Source organism: Cydia fagiglandana, chromosome 17 (genome assembly GCF_963556715.1).
Source record: "Cydia fagiglandana chromosome 17, ilCydFagi1.1, whole genome shotgun sequence".
Classification (NCBI taxonomy): domain Eukaryota; kingdom Metazoa; phylum Arthropoda; class Insecta; order Lepidoptera; family Tortricidae; genus Cydia; species Cydia fagiglandana.
This window is the reverse complement of record NC_085948.1, coordinates 11073368-11098540: the sequence shown is the minus strand read 5'-3', so window position 1 is coordinate 11098540 and position 25173 is coordinate 11073368. Positions and strand designations below refer to the sequence as shown.

The following is a 25173-nucleotide window of genomic DNA, read 5'->3' as shown; positions in this document are numbered from 1 at the left end:
TACAATAAATATATCTCAGTTCTTAAACATCAAAGTAAACAATAAATTATACTTTTTATCATCTGATTTATTATCAAATTTAACAAATTAAGCAGTACTACTTATTTTATATTAAGTTTTTACTTAATAAGTACTTTATATTAGTAGGTATGTACAAAATGTTCATTGCTTTTTTTTTCACATAAATGGTTAATATAATTTTGCTGCAGAAATTACGGGTAGGTGTCAACTTATGTACTTACATTCAATTCGAAATTTAATTGAATAAAATTTTTTTCATGACATGACAGACAATAAATAAGTTCATGTAATTAGCACAACAAAAATATTGTACTTGAATAAATTATACACTAACCCTAATGTGCATCACTTAATTAATTAAATTAGAAGAGCTATTTTGATACCTGACAGATCTTCCATTAGGGTGGTATTCCACCTGTCCAATTTCTTGGTCCAATGTGCATTGTGTCTCACTCTCATTGCAAACTATGAGACGGAAATACACATTGGACCAACAATTTGAACAGGTGGATTCCTTTATGGCTCCTCTACTCTACACGATGGGCCAGCGCCGGCCACTCCAAGGGACGCAGCCATGCGGTAGAATGAGATAGCAATATCACTTGCTCCCTTGGAGTAGCCGGCGTTGGCCCATCGTGTAGAGGAACCCTTAGATATAACTTGAACTATCTATTATTATTTTTCTAACTTTGATTTTGAGTATACATACGTAATGGGGTCAGACGGTCGAAGTATTAAGCAGATGGCGCCAGCATAGCTTGCCCTGTCAATCCCTAGAATTGTGTCAAATTTGTTTTTATTAATGGAATTTTATGCCAGCCTTTTAAGCCAAATCTCATAGAATGAAGGGCAACCTATGATGGCGCCATCTACAACCTTTGACAGTTGCCAACCCCATTTTCTCTAGATATTGTTTACTTACAAGAATAATACATTACGACCTGAACATACTCCGGTGTACCTTCCGTGAGGGAATGGCTCCCCTCATCCGCAGTCGGCGCAGCGCCTCCCGCAGGTGCTTGGGCTGCAGCGGGCCCGCTTCCCCGGACTTCTCCAATACTTCCAGGGCTATAGAATTAATAAGGTTTATAAGAGTTTGCTCAAATTCGTTTACTATATCGTGTTAGTAAAAGACTAGAGTTCTAATTCTAAACCTTCTTTGAGTTGATTGCAGCTGTAGAGTAGAGGTCATTCATTTACTGACTTGTGAGTGCCTGTTATTTGTGAGCCGAGTGACAACCCTAGTGCAAAAGTGAATAATCAAGATTGAATGCGGGTAGTTTAAAAGAATTGCCAGTCCGATTGAAGGGGGTGCTGACAAAGGTAGCTTACTGGAAAAAACATCTTATTAGGGTAAATCGTCAATTACTTAACTGGCCACCCTTTATTAACTAGCTACGATATTAAAATGAATTCTGTTTATAGGTGAATAGAATTCATTTTTAGTATAAGGCGGCTAGTTATTAAACAGTCGCCAATATTAGTTTATTACTGGGTGCGTAGCCAACATACCAATCGTTTCGTTTACCCTCCATGGTGAACAAAACGCAACTGTCACTGTTGCACTTTGCACTAATATGAAAGAGTGATAGAGAGGCACAACGCATTGTGTTATCGTAGCGCAAACAATTCTCACCTTGGCTAGGCACCCAGTACTTGCAAAGATCTGGATCATACCAACCTTCTTCTACCACCTCTCCAACAAATACTTTTGCTATACCAGACATAGCAATGACAACATTCTGGCCGACGGAGCAGCCCGTGATGGTCTGCATCAGCCGCTTGACTGCAGCTTTAGGGAAGGCAGCTCTTCTGTACATCTCATATCGGTCCAGTTGCTCTTCAGTAAAGTTTGACACTAGTACCCTGAAAATCAACATATGTATTTGTAACTACTGAACTAAAGCATACCACTTTCCAGCAATTTCTATGAAAGCATTTTGATTGCTTTTGATGATTATTTTATTGGACAGTGGAAATTTATAATCATAATGTTAGGTTGAAATATTCTATGTATTGGAGGGTTGTTTCAAAGAGATTTCACTTTAGCAGTAAGACCATCTGTTGTCTAACATAGTTCAATTTATATGTCATGCTCATGTATCTTTTGATATTGGTGAGTAATACAGAATATTTTTATTGTATTGCATGCCCAACTTACTGCATCTTTTCTCTTTCTTCTTCCTCTAACTCCTTCTTGCTTTTCTTCTCCCTTTCTCGCTCACTCATGAGCATGTCTTCGGCCGTTTGCGAGTCATAATTTCCTTCATTTTGCTGGAACTCATTCATATCTGGCAACACTATACTATCTTTTAACTCGTCTGGTTCACTTGTTTCATTCCTCGCTTCATTTGTTTGCAATGTGGTGTTATCAATTATTTGATTTTCATTTTCAAATCTGTATTCTGACATGTAGGAATCAAAGGTCTCAGCAGGATCTGTTATGCTATCATCAACCTGTGGGTTTATGAACGTTTCCGAGCTGTCCAGATAGATGTTACCCAGCTCGTCGGCTCTGTGGATTGTTTCCACACTTTGTGAGTTGTCAGAATATGTCTCAACAATTTCATTGTCTGGTTTATTTGCACTTTGTATGCTCTCTTCATAATTTACTAATGTTGTATCTGTAATAAAAATGTTTTGTATAAATAACATTTTTTGTCACTATTATTACAATAAAAAATTCTAAGCTACATTTTTTTTAAACTTCTTCAGTCGCTTCTTCTCAATACTGAGGATTGTGACATCATATCCTTCTGTTGCAAGACCAGGTTCCTCCATAGGGTTCTGTTCCCCGCCAAGTGCATGACCTCATGCAGTTTTAATTGCAGAGGTGTCATAATTTGAGCACACCATCCAGTAGGAGGAGGGCCGGAAGAGAAGGATTTTTTAAACTACTGTTAGGTTATTTTACATGGGGTAAACAAACCTCCAAGGAGTTGCTAGTAATTGTGTAGTGTAGGCCCTACACTGTAGGGTGCATATCAAAACGGAATAAGTGCCAAATGATTGAGTAAGAGGTTTATAGCTGTCGGGGATATTATGTCTTATCTGGGGTACATGTTACTATTATTTGATTTTCATTTTCAAATACCTGCTGTGGTATTTGGGTTTGAGAAAACTATAATTGTGCACAAGTCTTACATTCAGGTTCATCTTTAAGCAGCTTCTCCTCTATTTCTAGAGATATTTCTTGAGAATTTTCTTCATCGGTGTCACTGTGCTCCAGCTCTCGAGCTAGCTCGTCCTCTATAACAAAAAATGCGGTTAAGAATACAAAGTATCTACACCGAAATCGTTTATTTAATCGTTATATAGATCTAAGTAACAGCTCTACGCACTCATTTATATTCCTGATACAAAGGTTTACTGTGTTTATCAACAAAAATAAACCTTTTTAAACTAGTGTTATATGTGACGAGAATTTTCAAGGATTTACCTCTCAACCTATCCGCATCCGACAGTGGATCACCACTAGGATTGTCTGCCATGACAAATATTCGATTTGAACTAATATAGATCTAGCAGAATCTAGATTTTTGATAAATTTAAAAGTAAATGCAAGAATTGCGAGGGCTTTGTAAAATTAATTTTAGCGTTTACTTTGCTTCACTCACTGACAAGTGCCATTAGTGACAGCAAAACTCATAGTTTGACAGATGACATAACTGCGGTGTATTTTACTTTCAGAAAATCTAAACCAACTCAGCACGTCTAGCATTTGGTCTAGCACATCTTGCCGCAACTTGCGGGACTTCATACATTAAATGCAACATACATTCCATAATATAGTCACACGAGGTGAGGCAATATGTGCTAGACGTGTAGAACTACTGAAAACATCTTAATGAATGGCAATTTTTAAGTAGATAAATACAGGAATGTGCAGCAATATATTTGAAAAAAAAAATTTTCAAGCAATGTGATAGCTGCGTTTGACAGTACAATCTCCACGAAAACTTCGATCGTTAGTGTATTTTTATTGAATTTGATCTCAGGGTGCGAACAGAGAGTTCCATCATGAGTTCAATTATGAAAGCCGCCGTTTCCCGAAGCCCTGCATCATTGGTAAGTCACCACAAAAGTCTTTCATAAAAGAAAACAAGTTATGTAATACATTCTCAGGAGATGTTTTGATCGGCCACCTTCAATATTTTCTACTTAATAGTTGCGCAACGGATTAAAAATTGCTTTATATTATAATGGTTAAACATCTATTTATACATCTTATAGGTTTGGTTTGACATCAAGGTTTTAACCAGGTTGTCCTATTGTTTCCCGGATTTTTCTCGCATTCTGGATGTTTTAGGAAGATATATTTGTAAACAAACATAATTATAAATCTTTAAATTTCCAGCGGTGCCATTGCTTTTTAATTAAGAAGTCATTATATTCATGAAAATAACTTACTCACTATGTACACATTTGGGTATAGTAAACACTACTATACTTAGATGAAGATAGTTTATTTTTAATATATGCAAATTACAATGCGCTTATGAACGTCAAATAAAGCTACACTGGCTTGCATGCTTAGTGTTGTAATTGAAAAGTCACATGTCTATAATTTGTGTTGCAGGCATCATATTTATACCGAAGACTCCACTTAACTGTGGGAGGTGCTGCTAAAGATGGTGGCTCATCAAACACAAACATGACCAAGGCCTATACTGTGGTTGACCACAAGCACGATGCCTTGGTCATCGGAGCCGGAGGTGCTGGGTTGCGTGCGGCTTTCGGTCTGGTGCAGGAGGGGTTCAAAACTGCCGTAGTTACTAAGTTGTTCCCTACGAGGTCTCACACTGTTGCGGCTCAGGGTGGGATCAATGCTGCTTTAGGTATGTGTGTTATTTACCTGTAATTTGAAACTTCAGAATAATAATTGTGTACAGCAGACATTGAGCTGCATGCCTCTCGAGAATATATTTTTCTATCTCTAAAGATCATCTAAATAAAGCACAAATTTGATCTCAGCTTCCATGGGCTGAGTTAACATGTTGTCTATGGAATTTCAAAACTTTAGATCCCTCAAAGGGATAAGTTTGCCTTTGTACTTCTTACTAATTGTATGTTATTTTTAATACGTCTTTTTGTACAATAAAGAGTTTACTACTACAACTTTTCATCCTTTTTATTCAAGTAGGTTCTAGAAAGTACCTTGTTAATTGTTTTAGAGGAATTCTTAATTGATAACAACTTATTTATATCAAAGTCATGATACTAATGATTAAACTCATTAAAAGAAATATAAGTATACTTTGCAGATTAAAGACTTAACATTAAAATCAAGGGAATGTCTAAATTGCTATTTTTAGCAGTTCCGTTTCAAGAATAGGTATAATAAAGGTTTTCAAATATATATTTCATCATGTTCAGGTACTGAAAAATATTAGAAATTTTTTTTTTACATTTATATATTTTAGAGGGCTTATAGGGTCTGTTGAGGCATTTCCATTAGAAATCTTGTAATAATAATTTAAAAAAAAGTTTTTTATAAAATTTCAGCAAAGATTGGCTACTTCCAAATTATTATAAACAATGTTTTAAATTGGATTTAATTTTATTATTTTCAGGAAATATGGAGGAAGATAGCTGGCTCTGGCATATGTATGACACAGTGAAGGGCTCAGATTGGTTGGGAGATCAGGTAAATTATATTTAAAGTGCCTAATTTAATAACTATATGAACATCCATCAAACTATAACAATATCACATTAGAAACTGAAATTAAATATTTATAAAGTGCTTGACACTTAAGTTTAGCTAAGTACCTACTGATTTATTTATATTCATCCATAGTATCCATACTTACATGCAAAAATGTCCCATTCCATATTATGAGTGTTTTCAGTCTTATAGGTAGAGGCATATAAGTATAACAATCCATTTCCCTTAATTTTGTGAGTCATATATTTATTACTTGTTCTGAAATAAATTATTTGAATTGAAAAATATATAATATTAAGTGCATAGCAAAATATAAATAAGCTAAAATAGGAACCATTCAGCTCATTTGTAGAAATTTCCTGCACACATATTATTTGTGGCTCTAATGCACATGTAATGTGCTGTAATTTGCATAACTATGCACATATAAGTAGTTGCTGATAACCAACCACGGCAACGACATACTTTGCTTGTTTATGTGCTGGCCCAAGGTCGTTTGGCGTTTATACAGCTTTAGCCCTTTGACCGCCGTTGTCCGGTATAGAAGACAACGATAGAACGTTACGCTGGCGCCGTCGTCTTGTATACAAGACACAAATTCAACCACTGAGTTAATGTGAAAATAATAACAATTGCAATTTAATTTACACTCGTGTTCATATTTCAGGTCTTTGTTTTTTCATTTATTTGCTTTTTAAGCCGCTATATAAATCCCTTCTTTTATAATAAGGCATTTAAAAAAATTGCTCCAATTTTCAACATTATTCATGTTCCTCGTCGCCGTTGTCTTGTATAAAAGACAGCTAGGGATGGGAATGTTAACTCGATATGGGAATTTTTAAAGTAAATATAAAGTCAGAAATATGTTTTTATCTAAGTATTTGAACACTTGTTAATCGCCAATTTTAGGTAACTACTTACTAGAATACGTAGAACGAGAGTCAGATAGGCATAACTATATTTAAAGTTCAGGCAGCTTCTTTAGCTCTATAAAGTAGAGTCAGACAAGTAAATTTGCCCTTGTAGATTGTGGACTATTTAATTGCAGAAGAGATAAATAAAAAAAATATTTGATGTTATTTTATAGCTTAGTGGGAAGGGATACACCGCAGCGACCGCTTCGCACAAGAGTAGTACAGGGACATACCTGTTTATCAGACTTTAGTTTTTTGTTATAATATTGAACTTAATGTGTAATTTTTTTATAACAAGTCGTTGACCGTTTTTTTTATAAGAGTTTACCTATAGATTAATGTAAACCAAACTGAAATTATAATGATAGATTCTAATTCCGGAATAATATCTTCACTCATTAAAAATTCAACCCACGTGTAATTTTCACTAAAACAGTTCCGGTATATTGACTTTATCGACACATGATGCGCAGCTTTAACGTTACGCCAATAAAGTTTACGTACCGACAAGCGCTTACGCCGTTGACCTAGAGACTATTATTACTTGATACGCGCGGAAACAGTCCTTGTCGATCTGCACTGCGGGCAATCCATGCGCGCCGTTGTCTTGTAAAAAAGACTTCTCGTACAGCCTAGTGCGGAGATATCACGTCTTGAATCGACATTGTTTAGTGGTTGTTTTATATGTTAAATCCCTATATTTTAAACATTTTCGGGTGTAAAACATATGTTTAATTTTGGCAATTTGGAATTAAATTAAAACAGGATAAGAACAAAGCGAAATTAAAAAGATTTTTACCATAAATTGTAAATATCGATATCACTATTTGCAATCCCTAAACTTTTTATTAGTTGTTTACTTAAAATTTGCTCTGGCGTGTGAGTGAGCGTCTTTGCGGACTAGGTCCGGCGGCCAAAAGGTTAGTTATTTACCTATATCAAAATGCGGTCCTTATGGGATCATACTTTTTGAATGTGGTTTGTCTTTTGTAGTTCATAACAGTTGACAAACTGAAGTATTAGACCGCTTTCCCACTGACGTCCAGTTTTTTGCGGGTACGGTTTTTTGCAGGTGGGTTTTAGTTGTATAGGTGCTAATATAGTAACTTTCCCACGAGGATTCTGTTTGCGGGCTCCTGCAAGCATACTACAGAAAACTGGATCCCGCAAAAAACTGGACGTCATCGTCAGTGGGAAACAGCTCTTAGGCCAAGAAGTTGCTTTCTAGATGAGTTTCTTTACGAAATAACGTTGGCTTTTATAGTTGCATGCGCCTACATTTACACGTAAGACAAACTATGGCAAAAACTACGATGCCTTCCTTGTTCTCTTTTGGATTCTTTTTTATATACGTCGCATTGCCTATTTGTCTTTATCAACAATCAGAGATTAGATATACTTTGTAAACAATGCAGATTGTGACGTAACTTAAAGACATCGAAAATATGGCCGGAGTTACCTACTGTATATATTTTTAGCTCATACTCGAGGACTATTTCAGGGCGTCTCGTCGACTTAGGACCCGTAGGTAGTGGAGGGCTGTTAGAAGTAAAACGCAAAAACCTAGTAGCTCAAGTACTAAACGGATTTTCGTCAAACTGGATTGAATTGCTAAATTGTAAGAAATATACGAGCCCAAATCCTTATTCCCAAAAGCCGATCTGGGGCTAATTTCTCGAACAGTATTAAGACTAATATTATTAGTCCACAAACTGTCAAATCGAAATCAAAAAAATGGTAACTAAAATGGGTAACCATGGCAACACACTAATAATATTAGACTAATACCGTTGGAGAAATGGGCCCCGGTAGAATTATTATCGTTTATCAGGACGCCATCCACTACATGACTCGCGAGGCGCCACACGCGGTTATCGAGCTGGACAACTACGGCATGCCGTTCTCCCGCACGCCGGAGGGCCGCATCTACCAGCGCGCGTTCGGCGGCCAGTCGCTCAAGTTCGGCAAGGGCGGCCAGGCGCATCGCTGCTGCGCCGTCGCGGACAGGTACTCATATCATATCATATCATATTTATTCATCAACAATACAAGATTGTGTTTGTTATGCACATAAAATACAATAGAAAAAACAACATTTGAAAATAATATAACAATAATATAGTAAGCACTAGCACAGAATAAATAATAGTACTGATACAGAAGACTCACTCTCTAACAAAACGCGTCTGTTACTATCAGGACAGATATGGCCGCTAGGTGGCGACAGCGCCACGCGCGGCTTATGGCAAACCCCAAAATTGGGGTCGAACGGATGTACTTTTAGCTACCTGTAGCAAAGCGACGAAATCGCGGAGTGAGACACGCCTGGCACTAGTAACATATTTTAGCCATTATAGGACGACATACCAATATACTCTATACCAATTACAAACTAAAGCTATGTCCTACACCAGGGGTCGGAAAACTTTTGGATAAAGAGCCATCCGCAGTAGAAATCACTAGTTTTACGGAACCGCAAAGAGCTACAAATGTTGGTTTTAATGGCCTTACAACTCTGAGTTTTAATTTTTTAGGTGACTTGAAGAGCCACACATGTGTTCGAACCCCCAAAGAGCCAAATGCGCGAATTTCTTCTGTTGGAAACTAGCCTGTTCTCAAAGTATTCGGATTACTAAATTATACCCCAAATTTTATTTATCTCTGGCTACAGAACTGGACATTCCCTGCTACATACACTCTACGGCCAATCCCTCCGCTATGACTGCGAGTACTTCATCGAGTACTTCGCGTTGGACCTGCTGATGGAGGACGGCGTCTGCAAGGGCTGCATCGCCATCAACCTCGAGGACGGCACACTGCACAGGTAAATTACGCCTTTAAATTGTTTTTTTTTTTAAATCTTTGTTTTTTCACTATGTCGTCTTTCGAGTACTAAGCGTTTTATGCAAGCAATTAAAAGCAAGTGACTACATAATCTTTAAAATTAATATAAACAACACTTGCTGGCAGATTAGCGAACAAAAAGATTTTTTAAACCTACTGATACAAATGTTAATTTTGGTTGCTAACCATTTAACATAATTCTCGGTGGTGCCAGTTTCATGTTACAACATGAATTTTCTGGCGAAATTGGCTAGCCATCTACATATCAAAGTGGCTAGCAGTTTATCTCTGAAAAAGTTTATTTTTTTTAAATTTTGCGTCTTTTAAAAAGTCACAAAAATGTAAGTATATATGTTTGATGACTGGTGTTTTTATTGTTATTATCAGGTTCCAAGCCAAGAACACGATCCTGGCGACGGGTGGGACCGGCCGCTCGTACTTCAGCTGCACGTCCGCGCACACGTGCACCGGCGACGGCACGGCCATGGCCGCCCGCGCCGGCCTGCAGAACGAGGACATGGAGTTCGTGCAGTTCCACCCCACAGGTACCTTCTATTATCAGGGTCCAAGCCAAGAACACGATCCTGGCGACGGGTGGGACCGGCCGCTCGTACTTCAGCTGCACGTCCGCGCACACGTGCACCGGCGACGGCACGGCCATGGCCGCCCGCGCCGGCCTGCAGAACGAGGACATGGAGTTCGTGCAGTTCCACCCCACAGGTACCTTCTATTATCAGGGTCCAAGCCAAGAACACGATCCTGGCGACGGGTGGGACCGGCCGCTCGTACTTCAGCTGCACGTCCGCGCACACGTGCACCGGCGACGGCACGGCCATGGCCGCCCGCGCCGGCCTGCAGAACGAGGACATGGAGTTCGTGCAGTTCCACCCCACAGGTACCTTCTATTATCAGGTTCCAAGCCAAGAACACGATCCTGGCGACGGGGGGGACCGGCCGCTCGTACTTCAGCTGCACGTCCGCGCACACGTGCACCGGCGACGGCACGGCCATGGCCGCCCGCGCCGGCCTGCAGAACGAGGACATGGAGTTCGTGCAGTTCCACCCCACAGGTACCTTCTATTATCAGGTTCCAAGCCAAGAACACGATCCTGGCGACGGGTGGGACCGGCCGCTCGTACTTCAGCTGCACGTCCGCGCACACGTGCACCGGCGACGGCACGGCCATGGCCGCCCGCGCCGGCCTGCAGAACGAGGACATGGAGTTCGTGCAGTTCCACCCCACAGGTACCTTCTATTATCAGGTTCCAAGCCAAGAACACGATCCTGGCGACGGGTGGGACCGGCCGCTCGTACTTCAGCTGCACGTCCGCGCACACGTGCACGGGCGACGGCACGGCCATGGCCGCCCGCGCCGGCCTGCAGAACGAGGACATGGAGTTCGTGCAGTTCCACCCCACAGGTACCTTCTATTAAAATCTTGTTACCGTAGTAGTAGAGTAGGATCTAACCTAATGATGAACAGTATTTTTTCCGTACGTATTTGTTCGTAATTGTTCCGTACGTATGGGGATCTTTATTATTAGGGTTTTCATTTGTGGCAATTGTGGCTTTTCTTATACCTTTAACTTGATTAAGTGTAGTAAGTAACTTACTGATTAAGCGATTAGTGTCTGGAAGGTTATTTTATTAGCCTTTGAAAAAAAGGGAAAAATAAAAATACAAAACATTTTCCAAAACTTGAATGTTTTATGAGTAAATAATGGAATAATTGATGTCATTTGATATTTACCACTAGCTTTTCGGTGAAAGAAAACATTGTGAGGTAACCTGCATACATCTGCGAAGAATTTCAAAGGTGTATGTGAAGTCCCCAATCCGCATTGGGCTAGCGTGGGGAATATAGCCCAAGCCCTCTCGCGCATGAGAGGAGGCCTGTGCCCAGCAGTGGGACGTATATAGGCTGAATTATTATTAATGGAATAAAATTTGCAGGCATCTATGGCGCCGGCTGCTTGATGACTGAGGGCTGCCGCGGTGAAGGCGGGTTCCTTGTGAACGCGAAGGGCGAACGATTCATGGAGCGCTACGCGCCCGTCGCCAAGGACCTAGCCAGCCGCGACGTCGTTTCGAGGGCTATGACTGTTGAGATCATGGAAGGTAAGAACCAGTTATTTCATAAGGATGGTCTGCTATCTTTAACTTGAACGGTAAACTTGACAATATCATTCGCCGCCACACACACACACACACACACACACATACACACCAGCACCACCGACAACACACACACAGACACACACCAGCACCACCGACAACACACATGGTGTGGTGACCACACCACACCATGTATGTGGTGAGCGACAGGCGGCACCAGCAGCAGGTGATATGCCAGGTGCCAAGGCAGCACCTGCGTATTGGCGTGAAGAGTCCTTAAATATTCGGTTTGGGTCTCTATTGCTTCCCAAAAAGTTGTAATTCATAATGTATTGTTTGTCCGCATTTTCGTTGGTCATAATATGTTTCATTTAGAAACGCGTAACTTTTCAGGATTGGCATAAAACAAACCTAACCTATCTATGGGATAATCTTACGCAAATCCTGTTCCAAGTTAATGGTTTCAGAATGATAATATGACAAACAATATATTATGTCTTAAAACTTTATGTCAAACAAAAGGGACACCGTTCGGTTTTCATCACAGCGGGCCATTAAATCTGGTTTATTAGCCTGGTGAGTAAGGGACACCCTGATCTATAAATGTGTAGGGCATCAAAATGACTCAATGGTTGCACATTGAATGGCGTCCTGAATATTATATAGGTAACATAATAGTTTTGACAAAAGGTAATCAGTAATCATGCTGAGATGGGGCTTTCGTGACACTTTATTTTTCACTATATGTCTATTGTCTGTGTGTTTACGAATAAAAAACTATTCTATTCTATATTCCGGTCGATATAAGTCAATTATATTATACATATATTAAATAGATATATGTTATAGAATTTATATATGTTGACATACATGATTGTCTCCAGGGCGCGGGTGCGGGCCCGAGAAGGACCACGTGCACCTGCAGCTGCACCACTTGCCGCCCGACCAGCTGAAGCAGCGGCTGCCCGGCATCTCCGAGACCGCCATGATCTTCGCCGGCGTCGACGTCACCAAGGAGCCCATCCCCGTGCTGCCCACCGTGCACTACAACATGGGAGGCACGCCCACCAACTACCGCGGAGAGGTCGGTAGTCAGTCTGACAGCTTATTATTATATTGCAGTGGAAGTAGACCGCCATGATCTCCGCCGGCGTCGACGTCACCAAGGAGCCCATCCCCGTGCTGCCCACGGTGCACTACAACATGGGAGGCACGCCCACCAACTACCGCGGAGAGGTCGGTAGTCAGTCTGACAGCTTATTATTATATTGCAGTGGAAGTAGACCGCCATGATCTTCGCCGGCGTCGACGTCACCAAGGAGCCCATCCCCGTGCTGCCCACCGTGCACTACAACATGGGAGGCACGCCCACCAACTACCGCGGAGAGGTCGGTAGTCAGTCTGACCGTTTGTTATTATACTACAGTTTGCAGTAGACCGCCATGATCTTCGCCGGCGTCGACGTCACCAAGGAGCCCATCCCCGTGCTGCCCACCGTGCACTACAACATGGGAGGCACGCTCACTAACTTTTTAATTTAATTTAGTTTAATAAGTAATTAAATGTAGCATATAGCGTTGTTGTAACACGGGCATTACATTTAACTCAACCAAACAATTGAAATCTGTGACATATCAATGTCATTTCGAACATCGATCGACCGAGATTGTACTTAAGTTTAGTGAACTCATTCTAAACACTAATCAATATCTAAACCGGCCCTAAGGCAAGTGTACACGCTTGTAGAGGCTTTATAGGAAAAAAATAAATTATTGATTATCTCCGAAATGAAGTTAATTAGAATATCGGTGTCTTTGAGAAAGTTACTTGATTTAAGCTCAGGAATGCACCATTGAAATTAACGGAAATCAAAAGAAACACAGTGTAGAATGAGTATAGAGTCATTCTACAACATATTTTTTGTTCAGGTGATCACCCACTACAACGGTCAGGACAAGGTGGTCCCCGGGCTGTACGCGGCGGGCGAGGCGTCGTGCGCGTCGGTGCACGGCGCCAACCGGCTCGGCGCCAACTCGCTGCTCGACATCGTGGTGTTCGGCCGCGCCTGCGCCATCACCATCGCCGAGACCTCCCGCCCCGGCGACGCCCAGGCGCCGCTCAAGGACGTGAGTAACTACTAGTAAAGCGGGCCACAGACCACTACCATTACGCTTTATCATAACTAGAGATGCACCGGATATCCGGTTACTATCCGGTATCCGGCCTATCCGGCCATTATTTTACTATCCGGCCGGATACCGGATACTAGTTACCACCTATCGGCCGGATACCGGATAGTAACATTGCTTGATTTCAGAGTAAACAAATTGGATTTAAGAAACAGACACGGTCATAATCGTACTTGTTTATTATTTTAGAAGAATTTAATAATTCCATTGACTTGCACGCGCACTCATTTCGAACCTAGAAATGAGTCCGCGCGAACATTCACTAGGTAACAGGTCAAACCTGCAGAATGCGCACCTGGAAAACCGAAATGTAGGTATAGTTCCGCTGGCCGAATATCCGGCGGCGGGATACCGGATATTCGGCTGACGGTCGGGCCGAATATCCGGTATCCGGCCAAACAACTATCCGTTGCATCTCTAATCATAACTTTTTAATTGATTAATGTACCGATGAATTGCAGCGACGAAACGATTCGTTATGATTTACCTTACACACGTTCGATAAATCGTTATGGTGTGATTTTTGATTTGTGAATTTTGTGATTGATACGCGCCGTGTAGATACGATTGAATAAAAAATGTGAAAAAATTCAAAATGGCTGACACGCCTACTTTTCGCCTACCCACCACAATTGACCAGACAACAATACCCTACCAATGTATTTACACTATGGCCCTCATACTTTCTTGCAAAGGAGTTGACCAGAATAGCAAAGACACCTCACAAATAGCTTTTGGGCCTTCTAGGCTCTTCTAACTCTATAACCCCTTAATCGACCCTGCTCATAATTAAATTACTAAAATATAATGCCCTCAACTAGATGTTTGCCTAATATAATTTAAATTAGAATACATGTACTTATGTTATGTAATTGCCCATCAAACTATTCTCTGATAGATCAGCTTAAAAACATCGAAATGCCGGGACCTCCCCTAGCCAGCCGAATATTTCAATTCGAATGTAAGAACTTCACTTTGCTTCGCTCGGTCGTTCCATAGTAACAATGTCCTGTAAAAATAAAATAAGTAAAAAAAATACGGCGCAAAAGTAAAAAGTAAAATAGATATTATAAGACAAATATCTTACAGACAACTGGTGAAGCCAGCGTTGCGAACTTGGACAAGATCCGGTACGCAGACGGCAGCATCTCCACCGCGGACCTGCGCCTGAGGATGCAGAAGTGCATGCAGAAAAACGCAGCCGTGTTCCGGCAGAAGAGCACGCTCGAGGAGGGTGAGCACATTGAGCGACTTGCGACGGCGGCAGCGATAACTATAGGTTGGAGCGAGACACAGCGATCGGACCTTTCGTTCCCACTTATGGCTGCGCTGCCGCCGTCGCCAGTTGCGTAAAGTTATGGCTGAGCCGTAAAGGGCTCATTTAAACCGTGTGAGTTCCGGTAGACATTGCAGTATTTGTTCGGTCCGCAATACATACTCGTAGTCCGCAATGTAACTAAAATCGCATGCGAGTTCGCGCGCCGTCTAAATGGACTCTAACGAGTGTGACAGGAGAGGTATGCTTTCCGTGATTGTTTATTAACCGTGATTAAACAGTGAAAATATTTTATACAAAAATAGCGAAAACTAACCCTGATAAATTTAGGCCAGCGCCAATAAAAGAGTTATTGCTTAGCGTACCGTGCTAAGTCACCAAAGGCAAAACGAAAACTTATTCTACAAAAATCAATTCATAATTTTGACGGCGTGGTTAATATAACGGCACATGTCCATCGGAATTTATAACCAAAGACGCACTAATAATAGGCCATTGTCATAAATCAAGAGCACGCACATGTGAAATTGTGAATACACCCAACTGCATCACCCGGGGATCTTCCTTGTATAGAAATACCACGCGCGCCAAAGATAAATCAAAAATAGACTCTCTGTCCAAAGCCTTAAAGTCACAAGTTGTATCCCAATAGTCAATGTATTCGAACTCTCACTCAATAGAAAGGTTATAGCTAAAACATGTGCATAAAAATTAGACAGTCCGTTGGTACCCTTGAAGTTTTTTTGCTACAAAATCTGGTAGTTGTCGAAAATCGACAAAAAAGCTTTATCGTAGAGAAAAAACGAGTTTTTTGGTCGGCAGCGTGTGGCCAGCGAAGACGAACTTAATGTTTCAATTGTTTCTGACATAAATGGTGCAACCTTTTTTTTATCATCATAAAAACAATTCCAACCCTTGGAAACAATGAGTCCTATTGTGCTAACTAAAGCTATGGAATGCTCTGTTACATGCTTGAACCTGTTGTACAATTTCCTTTAAAGATTTATTGAGACTTGCAACTTACGGCGCGATTCTGGAAATGACTTAGAGATTCACTAAATATGAAACAGTAAAGATATGTGACGTTCCACTGCAAAAGGTACCTTATGGAGGCTGGCGCTTACGCTATTATTAACGCCGCTCCAATATTCAGTCGGGGCGATGGTACCTTTTGCCGTGGAACGTCACATATCGTTACTATTTCATATCTATTGAATCTCTAATTCATTTCCCGAATCGCGGCGTTACTTGTTGGCGGTTCCTGATAAATATTCTGCACGTGTGTATTTTTAATATGCATTACTTTCTTTTAACACTCGCTATTATGCAGTACGTATTTTTTCACTAATATTACATTGTATGTATGCACAATTTGTAACAAACAAATTGTTACAACCTGGTACCCCAAAGACGGGAAGAGGAAAAGAGGCAGACCATACCGCAGATGGGAAGACGACATTAGAGCTATCGCTGGACCAACATGGACATGGACAAGAAGAGCAACGAACAGAGAGGAATGGAAGGTCTTAGGGGAGGCCTATGCCGGGAGGCAAGTCGACCGATGTCAACTCTAACAAAAATGACAAACAACCTTATTCTAAATATTTAAAAATTATAATAATTAGTAACAATAAATGTAGATACAAACAATAATAATAATAGTGTAAGGGGGTAGGCGGTAATTTTGGACACGGCGCGTATAGTACGTCGATTCCTCACTCTGCGGCCCTGACCACCGGCAGCTTGGGCCCTGCCCCGCTGCCGGCGGCACCCTAGGTTAGGTTTTTTATAATGTGTTTATAATTTTTTTTTTTATTGTTTGTAAGTGTTTTTATATTTTACTTTTATATCCATATTATAATTAACCTAACTTAAGAAGAAAAATAAATAAAGAGAATAATAGTGTAATATGTTTGACTAATATGAATAATTTGACAAATATCCAATAACATGACAAATATCCAATAACATGACAAAATGTACCATTTAAAAATTTAAGGTCGAAATAAAAGGCTATTTTATTTTATTTTATTTATGTATGCACAATTTATATTATTTATGCACTTATTGCATTTACAAAGTACGGTATAGGAATAGGACATTTTTTTTATTAGCCCAGCAGCGGAACACACACATAGGACATTTTAAGTCTAAGAAATAAAAACTATTTTCTTCGGTCTTTAAGTATTTAGTTAGACAAATTACAACATGTGGAAAATATGGAATCTGTTATAAAATATCGTTCATATCAAAGTGCGTATATGCGTATGCGTGTTAAATTTCGATGAAGGTCGTGTCCTAAATTAAGGGCATCATTGCTCCATCTACGTTGTTTATAAGTTAAATATAGCGCTTCACGGTTAAACTAGCTAGCGTTTGTTTTAACAGTAGTTAGTTAGTATATTTATTTATTTATTTAAAACTTTATTGCACAAAAGAATAACTTAATGTACAAAAGGCGAACTTAATGCCATGAGGCATTCTCTACCAGTCAACCTTAAGGCCAAGCAGAAAATATTGTAGGTGGTGCATTAGAAAACCAAAAGAGAACTTATCTAGAAACAAAATATATACAATGTACATACATACATATATCACACGATTCTTTAACAAATATGGCATTAATACATAAATATAGATTAATAATACATACATACATATATATATATATATATATATATATATATATACATATAAAATATATAGATATTATACGACTTGTCAGACAGATACTTAATTCTTCTTTAAACTGCCAGCAAAGAAATCACGCACACATACTAGTTCACGTATACATACTAGTTTAATAAGTATTGTAGTATATAGTAGTTAAGTAGGGGAGGTAGGGGACCATTGGGCTGCCTAGCCAGTCAGCAGAGCCCCGACTGTCCAGCGGGGCTTGTGGGGGAGGCTCGGGCACCGCCTTGTAATAAGTCCTAATTTACAAGGGGGTCCCTCCCCTAACTAACGTAGTCATAAGCCAAGCTAACAATTCTATGGATAAAATTTATCTGAAATGAAGAATTAATAATAATACTATACACGTGTACACTTGAACAGACGTTCTAAAATACATAATAAAATACCGACACGACACGACACTGACTTTTTTTTATCACTCGTTGCAGATTATAATGTAGGTATTTATGCGTTTATGATTCTACACAGTATCCAATTTATATGATTAGTCATATGTTTGTATTTTTTTAATACATATAGATACGTAGGGAACTCTGAAAGTTCTTAGAAAAGGCTACTTAGAGATCATATAACAAAAAGAGGCATATTATTTATGAAAATATAACTCTTTATACTTTTTTTGAGGTATATGCAATTTGGTCGTTATCTGTGTTTCAGGATTGATGGCAATTTGGAAATTGTACGTCGAGCGTTATTCCAATTTCGACCTAAGAATTTTTTCGTATTACTATTTATAACGATTTTCATTGTGGGCTCAGCCAACAACAGAGTTACAGTAGGCTTCAGTTATAGTTTCATAATGAAGCCTAGTCTTGTACGTCGGTTTATTTTTTAAATTACTCATTTAATCGCTTTTGTAGGTATTCAACGGATGATCATAGAGAAGCATGTCATTCAAGAGTGACGTCAAAAGTTTACATCGCACAGTTGTGCGGTTAAGCGGTTAATAAAAAATACTGGCAAAAAATTGTATATCAGTAGTTTTTGATATCCCTCAGTATTCATATGACACTGTTAAAAAAATCTTGCTTAAATTATTTTGTGTCAAAAAAGCTTGAATCCCGATGGGTACCTCATGAATTTCATACAAAACCTCCGAGGACCTAAAATCGCCATACAAAAAAGGCATTGGAAGAATGAGCTGTGTGCGCTTCAGGGTAATCCTACCCTAATGAAAATTTGTATGCGTGGTCAGAAAGAGATAAAGCACGCATTAAAATAAAGAGTAACGTCCTAATTACTTCAGCTTTTTCTATTCTAAACACTTTCAGTTTGCCCCTCATATATACCTATGTACTTGATTATTATGTCGTAAGTAAAAACACAAATAAAATGTGATATGTCTATAATTTCAAAGCGCATACATATAGAAAATGTTTTGTGCCCTGGCGGTCTAGCATAAGTTGCCTTCTCGCTAGTGTTGAGTCGCTCACTCGTGAAGCACCTCATTTGTACCGCTCATTTTGTTAATTTGTCGCAGTACTTCATACCGCAAAAATGTCTTACATCACACCTCTATTCATTTTACTCATTTACTCGCGCGCATCACAAACACCTCTTGCCACACAAATCATTCACACACTTCAAATTTCAAAAAACTCTTATCCTTTCAATTTCACTCGCGACCCTGAAAACTCATACGCTTCTCATAACCTCGCAAAAGAGTCCCTGGATCGCGCGAGGCGCTCGAGGTGCTCACCCCTCACCCGCTCGCCGACACTCGAAACTCAAATGAAGAAACGAGTAATGGACGTAATGGTCCACACTGTCAACTGCCGAACTACAAACCTTATTGCAACGACAAAAGGTCCACCGAGAAAAGCGTTGAGTTTGTACCGCTCACCGACTCTTTGTGACATGAATACCTCAAAATGAAACAACGAATTAGAAATATCCAAAGAGGGAGTGAGACAGACACGCGCCGTACTTCAATATCGCCTCGCGTCACCACCGAAAATACGTTAAAAATTAAACACGAAAGACAACAAGCGTAAGCGCTGCAAGATTTCATACATCTTACGCCTTTTTGATCCTAACTTACGTGTCAAAATGGCGCGATAAATCAATCTTCAAAACGAATTTCGACGTGTTGCTTCTCTGTCGCACTTGTAAATTCGTACGTAAGTGTGACAGGGAGGCAACATGACGAACTTGGTTCGCGGTACGCCCTCTGTATACCAGGCGGGCATTTACGAAGCTTGGTTAGAAACAGAAATCCTTTAAGTGACTAAAATATTATTGAAATATAATACGGTAGCGTACACAATTTATGATAATTTCAATAAGTTTCAAGTTTATTAAATAAAAAGTAAGTATAATTTGCATAGGTAAAATAAACATGTAGATGTAAATTATACCGATTTGAATTTGCAATACTTTTTATTAACATTCTTTGTAAACGTCTTCGAACTGACAAGTTATGATTATGACATATTTATATTTATTTTTTCCGTACTTCGTTCTAGTTCTCTAGAGCTAATTTTAGTTCTCTAATACCTAATACCTAGTAATAATTCTTATAATCATAACAAAATATGGACATAGTTTTCGCCAGTAAATATACCCGCGGATCTTCCTTGGTGCCTTTTGCATGAAAAAATGAAGTGTAAATGTAGACGGTGCGGCCGGCTCGAATGGTTGTTTATGTTTATTATCATATTGATGATATTACTGTTAAATTATAGGTGGTAAGTTAGTCACTTCTATATAATAATGATTGTGAAAATATTGAATTTGTTCTCCTTAGTTTGTTAAAAATTGTGGTAGTTTTATGGTTAATAGGTACTTATGAAATATATCACTACATATTATAAAACAAAGTCCCCCGCCGCGTCTGTCTGTTTGTGGGTTTGTTTGTATGTTCGCGATAAACTTAAAAACTACTGGACGGATTTTCATGTGGTTTTCACCTATCAAAAGAGTGATTCTTGAGGAAGGTTTAGGTGTATAATTTGCTAACCCGTGCGAAGCCGGGGCGGGTCGCTAGTGATTATTATACTTAAAATTATATCAAGTAGCAAGGAGGAGGTCTAAACAATCTAACAATAAAAAAGAGCTACATTAGAACAAGTTTCATAAAAGCAGCAAATTAAGTTAGGTACTTTATGTTCTTAGTTTGATTCTAAAATTATCTTTCTCCTAAAAGTTCTATTCTTAACCTCCAGAATTGCACTCCAATGAATTACTACTTATTTATTTATAAAGGAAGTGATGAATACATAAATATGTATATACATTAAATATTTTTGTTGCCGTTGGAGTTAATGGAATAGTCGACGCTGAAAATATGCTAGTACCTCACCTCATTTGAAGTAAGACATTGTAACACCTCATTTTAGAAAATGAGGTACTCATACAAACTCATTTTAAATTGATGTCCTACCCATCACTACTTCTCGCGCACGAGTCCATACTGGAAGTCGCGCTAGATGTATGGAGTCGCGCGCGAGAACGCCACTCGTGATAAATATAAAACGACAATCGTCACCTTTAGAAACGTGTCGCAAGTACAATATTTATGTGAGGATTATATATTTTTAACAGGCATTCCAATGTCGGCCGTAAAATATTGCATAAGCTGATAGCATTGATTTATGTATGCACGCCATGCAATAAAATTGGTACTTTTATAATATTAACATAAATATTTATTATATTAACTTACTCGTAATATGGGGTTTCGGACAGTGTGTTTATATTTACCTTTCATTGGCTCTTTAGTTATTCTAATATTTATAATCCTAATATGGTCACGAAAATTCGCAATAATCACAAGACCACTAAGATTAGGTGGGATAAGAGAAACTATGGGGCAAGAAGGACACTTGCAGGGAAAATATTAAACAGATAGACACTTAAAAATATTAAAAATTAAATAACTATTATAGAAATAAACCTAATGTATAAATAGTATTAACATAAAATACTTACGCAGAAGGACTTATTACCCATACGGTTTTTCTTACCCCACATAACCTTATATTAAATTTAATTACCTAGCATAATAGTAAGACTTCGGACCTTTTTAGGGTTCCGTACCCAAAGGGTAAAACGGGACCCTATTACTAAGACTTCGCTGTCCGTCCGTCCGTCCGTCCGTCTGTCTGTCACCAGGCTGTATCTCACGAACCGTGATAGATCGGGCGTGGTCAGTACTTGGATGGGTGACCGTTTTCTTTTTGCATTTTTTTCCGTTTTTTTTTTGCTTTATGGTACGGAACCCTTCGTGCGCGAGTCCGACTCGCACTTGCCCGGTTTTTTACATTGAGGGCGGATTCTTTTAACGTAGCATAGATAATTGTAAAACCTGTCATGATAATTTATTATAGCAAGCTTAATACGATCACCATCTGTGCCCTGTTTATCAAAAGCTTGTAACTTTTATTACAAGTGGAAGTCCTTTTTTGACAGCTTTTGTTAGAAAGGGACTTCTACTTGTATTACAAGTTACAAGCTTTTGATAAACAGGGTACTGCTAGTGTAACCGGCCGCACCAACACAAAGACATTCTACTCAAACCGCACATTGTAAATAATATGTATGCTAGTTTTAAGGTCCAATTTATGGGCCAATAGTTGCCTGAAAATAAATATTTTCATTTCATTGTTTTAAGCGTTGGTAGCCGAGTGGATATGACGTCCGACTTTCAATCCTGAGTTCGCGGGTTCAAATCCTGGCACGTACCAATGAGTTTTTCCGAACTTATGTACAAAATATAATTTGATATTTACCACTAATTTTTCGGTGAAGGAAAACATCGTGAGGCAACCTGCATACATAAAGGTATAAGGTAGGTGTAAGGTGCAGTCCCCAATCCGCATTGGGCTAGCGTGGGGACTATAGCTCAAACCCTCTCGCGCATGTGAGGAGGCCTGTGCCCATCGGTGGGAAGTATTTATTATTATTATTGTTTCAGGCCACAAGCAAATCCACGAGATCTACAAGCAGATCAAGGACGTGAAAGTGTCCGACCGCTCCCTGATCTGGAACAGCGACCTGATCGAGACCCTGGAGCTGCAGAACCTGCTCATCAACTCGGTGCAGATCGTGGAGGGCGCGCTGGTGCGCGAGGAGTCGCGCGGGGCGCACGCGCGCGAGGACTTCAAGACCAGGCGCGACGAATACGACTACTCCAAGTCTTTGGAGGGACAGGTCGGTACTATTCTCCGTTTGTTAACCTTATTAGAAGGAAATAAGGTGCATCCATGAGAATAATAAAACTAAAAAAAATATATGATGTACATTACCATGCAAACTTCCACCGAAAATTGGTTTGAACGAGATCTAGTAAGTAGTTTTTATTAATACGTCATACATCGTAAACCGCAATTTTATTATGTTACTTTACTTGCTGCTACGGAACCCTAGCTTCGCCCATGAAGGAGTCCAACTCGCACTTGACCGTTTTTTAAAATATGTACATAAATGCAAAATTGACACTATTTAGCCTGTCTTATAGCCAAACTGCCACAACAAATCTAAATTGAAGTTGGTTTAAAGCCGATTATAAAAAACAGTAACCCGCCTTACAACGGTTTTCTATGGGCAAGATAATATTCGACTGAAAATTAAAACTGTTAAAACGTGTTAATTTGTTAAATATAGAAATTAACGCCATCTACTCGACTGTAGGCCAAAGGTTATGGCGCCATCGCTCGAAAAGATTGCACCATACCTTTGGCCTACCCTACTCTCGAGTAGATGGCGTTAATATCCATTATTTAACAAGCTAACACATATCAGTGAAATAATAATGATCGAAAGATGGCAGTAAATGTATTTTAGCTACATAATTTACCATGACAGTAACTCTCTGTTTCAAATTCTCTTTGCCAGCACTAATTTACCCGTAAACTCTTCCATAACAGACGAAGCTACCATTCGAGCAGCACTGGCGCAAGCACACGCTAGCGGAGACAGACGCCGCGACCGGCGCGACCAAGCTGTCGTACCGGCCTGTAATAGACAACACGCTCGACCAGGGCGAATGCAAGACCGTGCCGCCGGTCATTAGGACCTACTAGGTTAAATTTAGGTGAGTTTGAGTGATGTCAAAGTGGTTACATAGTCAGAGTCCGACCGGGAAAAGTCTGCAGCGATTTTGATAGCCCACGCAGTGCAAGTGTCATTTTAAACGTCAAACTCTATGAAATTTTGACATGTAAAGACATGTCATAATTAACAGCGCAATAATTGCAGCGCAGTGTAACATTTGCAATGCACTCCAGACTTGGCTTGGTCTAACTCTAGATTAGACGGATAGCACACACTAGCGGAGACAGACGCCGCGGACATGTCCCGGCGTACCGGGACGTATGGCAACCCTAGCTAATCTAACTAGGGTAATTCGCCAGTAACTGGCCACCCCAAACCAAAAATTAATTCTATTTATCTATAAATATAATTCATTTTAGTATAAGGTGGCCAGTTATTGAAACCTTATACATACTTAAATGAATTCTGTTTTTAGGTGAATAGAATTCATTTTTAGTTGAGGGCGGCCAGTTACTGCCGAATTACCCTAGTTAGATTAGACGGATCTTAGTAACAAACAGTTTTAATCATAAAGAGAGAAGTAGGTATGTAGCTAATTTAATTGATTACTGCCTATATTATTTGTGACAATAAATATGTTTATTTCCAAATAAACAACATTTAAACACATAAAACTTTTAAATTAAACAACGTAAATTCCAAGAAATATGTATGTCAATTGTACACATGTTTACGAGTAGTATAGACGTCTGTGTCAACAATTCCTACTACTGATATACGATAACAAAAATAAAAGGTTTTTTTCTAACAGCGCATGTGTGTGCGCGACCTAATTTGAATGTTTACGTATTAGTCAAGCCGGGGGATTTATAAACGCCTCGCTCTTGTAAACATGCTAATTTTGCACTCATTTTTTAAAGTTTTCCGTTTGTGTTGCAGGTTATCTCTCCTCACGGGTGCTGACTGAGAAAAACAGTATTCATCGGCCGCCGCGCGTATTAGTGTTCATTTCAACCATTATTTATATCGTTATTTATTTTAGTGTAGACTGGTTAAGTAATAACGTTCCAACAAGAATACTCCGTAAAATAGTACTAACTTCAACTAATCTTAATGCAGCGTACAAAATCAGTGCCAGATTGTTACCAAATACGTATTTGCCTCTCTCATGCCAGCAACTTGTTGTATATTTTTGATAGTTCAGCATTTATTATTTCGATGTTTTGATGGACTCAGCAGCACCGGGTACTTAATATGATAAATGTGATAAGCGATATTATGTTGCTTTTAAGTACCGACGAACGATACTTTTACCCATACCATTTATCAATACCTCATGAAATTCATTCTATTGTAATTATTGAAGGTGACGCCAATGACACCCAATCAAATGATGATTTTTAGAAGTTAAGTGTACAAATAAAAATATACGTTTATTAATTGATACACCTTGCA

At 39.4% G+C, this 25173-nt stretch overlaps 2 protein-coding genes across 2 annotated transcripts; one reads left to right on the top strand and one right to left on the bottom strand.

Moving 5' to 3' along the window:
* Positions 1-46: 46 nt before the first annotated feature.
* Positions 47-3632, bottom strand: LOC134672476 (transcription initiation factor TFIID subunit 11). Its single transcript, XM_063530416.1, has 5 exons — positions 3461-3632; positions 3166-3270; positions 2183-2645; positions 1703-1887; positions 47-1089 (listed from the first exon to the last, which is right to left on the bottom strand). Exons 1-5 carry the CDS (start codon positions 3510-3512, stop codon positions 956-958), a joined length of 939 nt encoding a protein of 312 aa, XP_063386486.1. The 5' UTR covers positions 3513-3632; the 3' UTR covers positions 47-955.
* Positions 3633-3919: 287 nt separating this feature from the next.
* LOC134672487 (succinate dehydrogenase [ubiquinone] flavoprotein subunit, mitochondrial) lies at positions 3920-25173 on the top strand. Its single transcript, XM_063530427.1, has 13 exons — positions 3920-4089; positions 4601-4859; positions 5595-5668; positions 8435-8610; positions 9275-9427; positions 9835-9992; positions 11401-11565; positions 12447-12646; positions 13491-13688; positions 14841-14985; positions 22640-22875; positions 23592-23758; positions 24658-25173. Exons 1-12 carry the CDS (start codon positions 4042-4044, stop codon positions 23745-23747), a joined length of 1968 nt encoding a protein of 655 aa, XP_063386497.1. The 5' UTR covers positions 3920-4041; the 3' UTR covers positions 23748-23758; positions 24658-25173.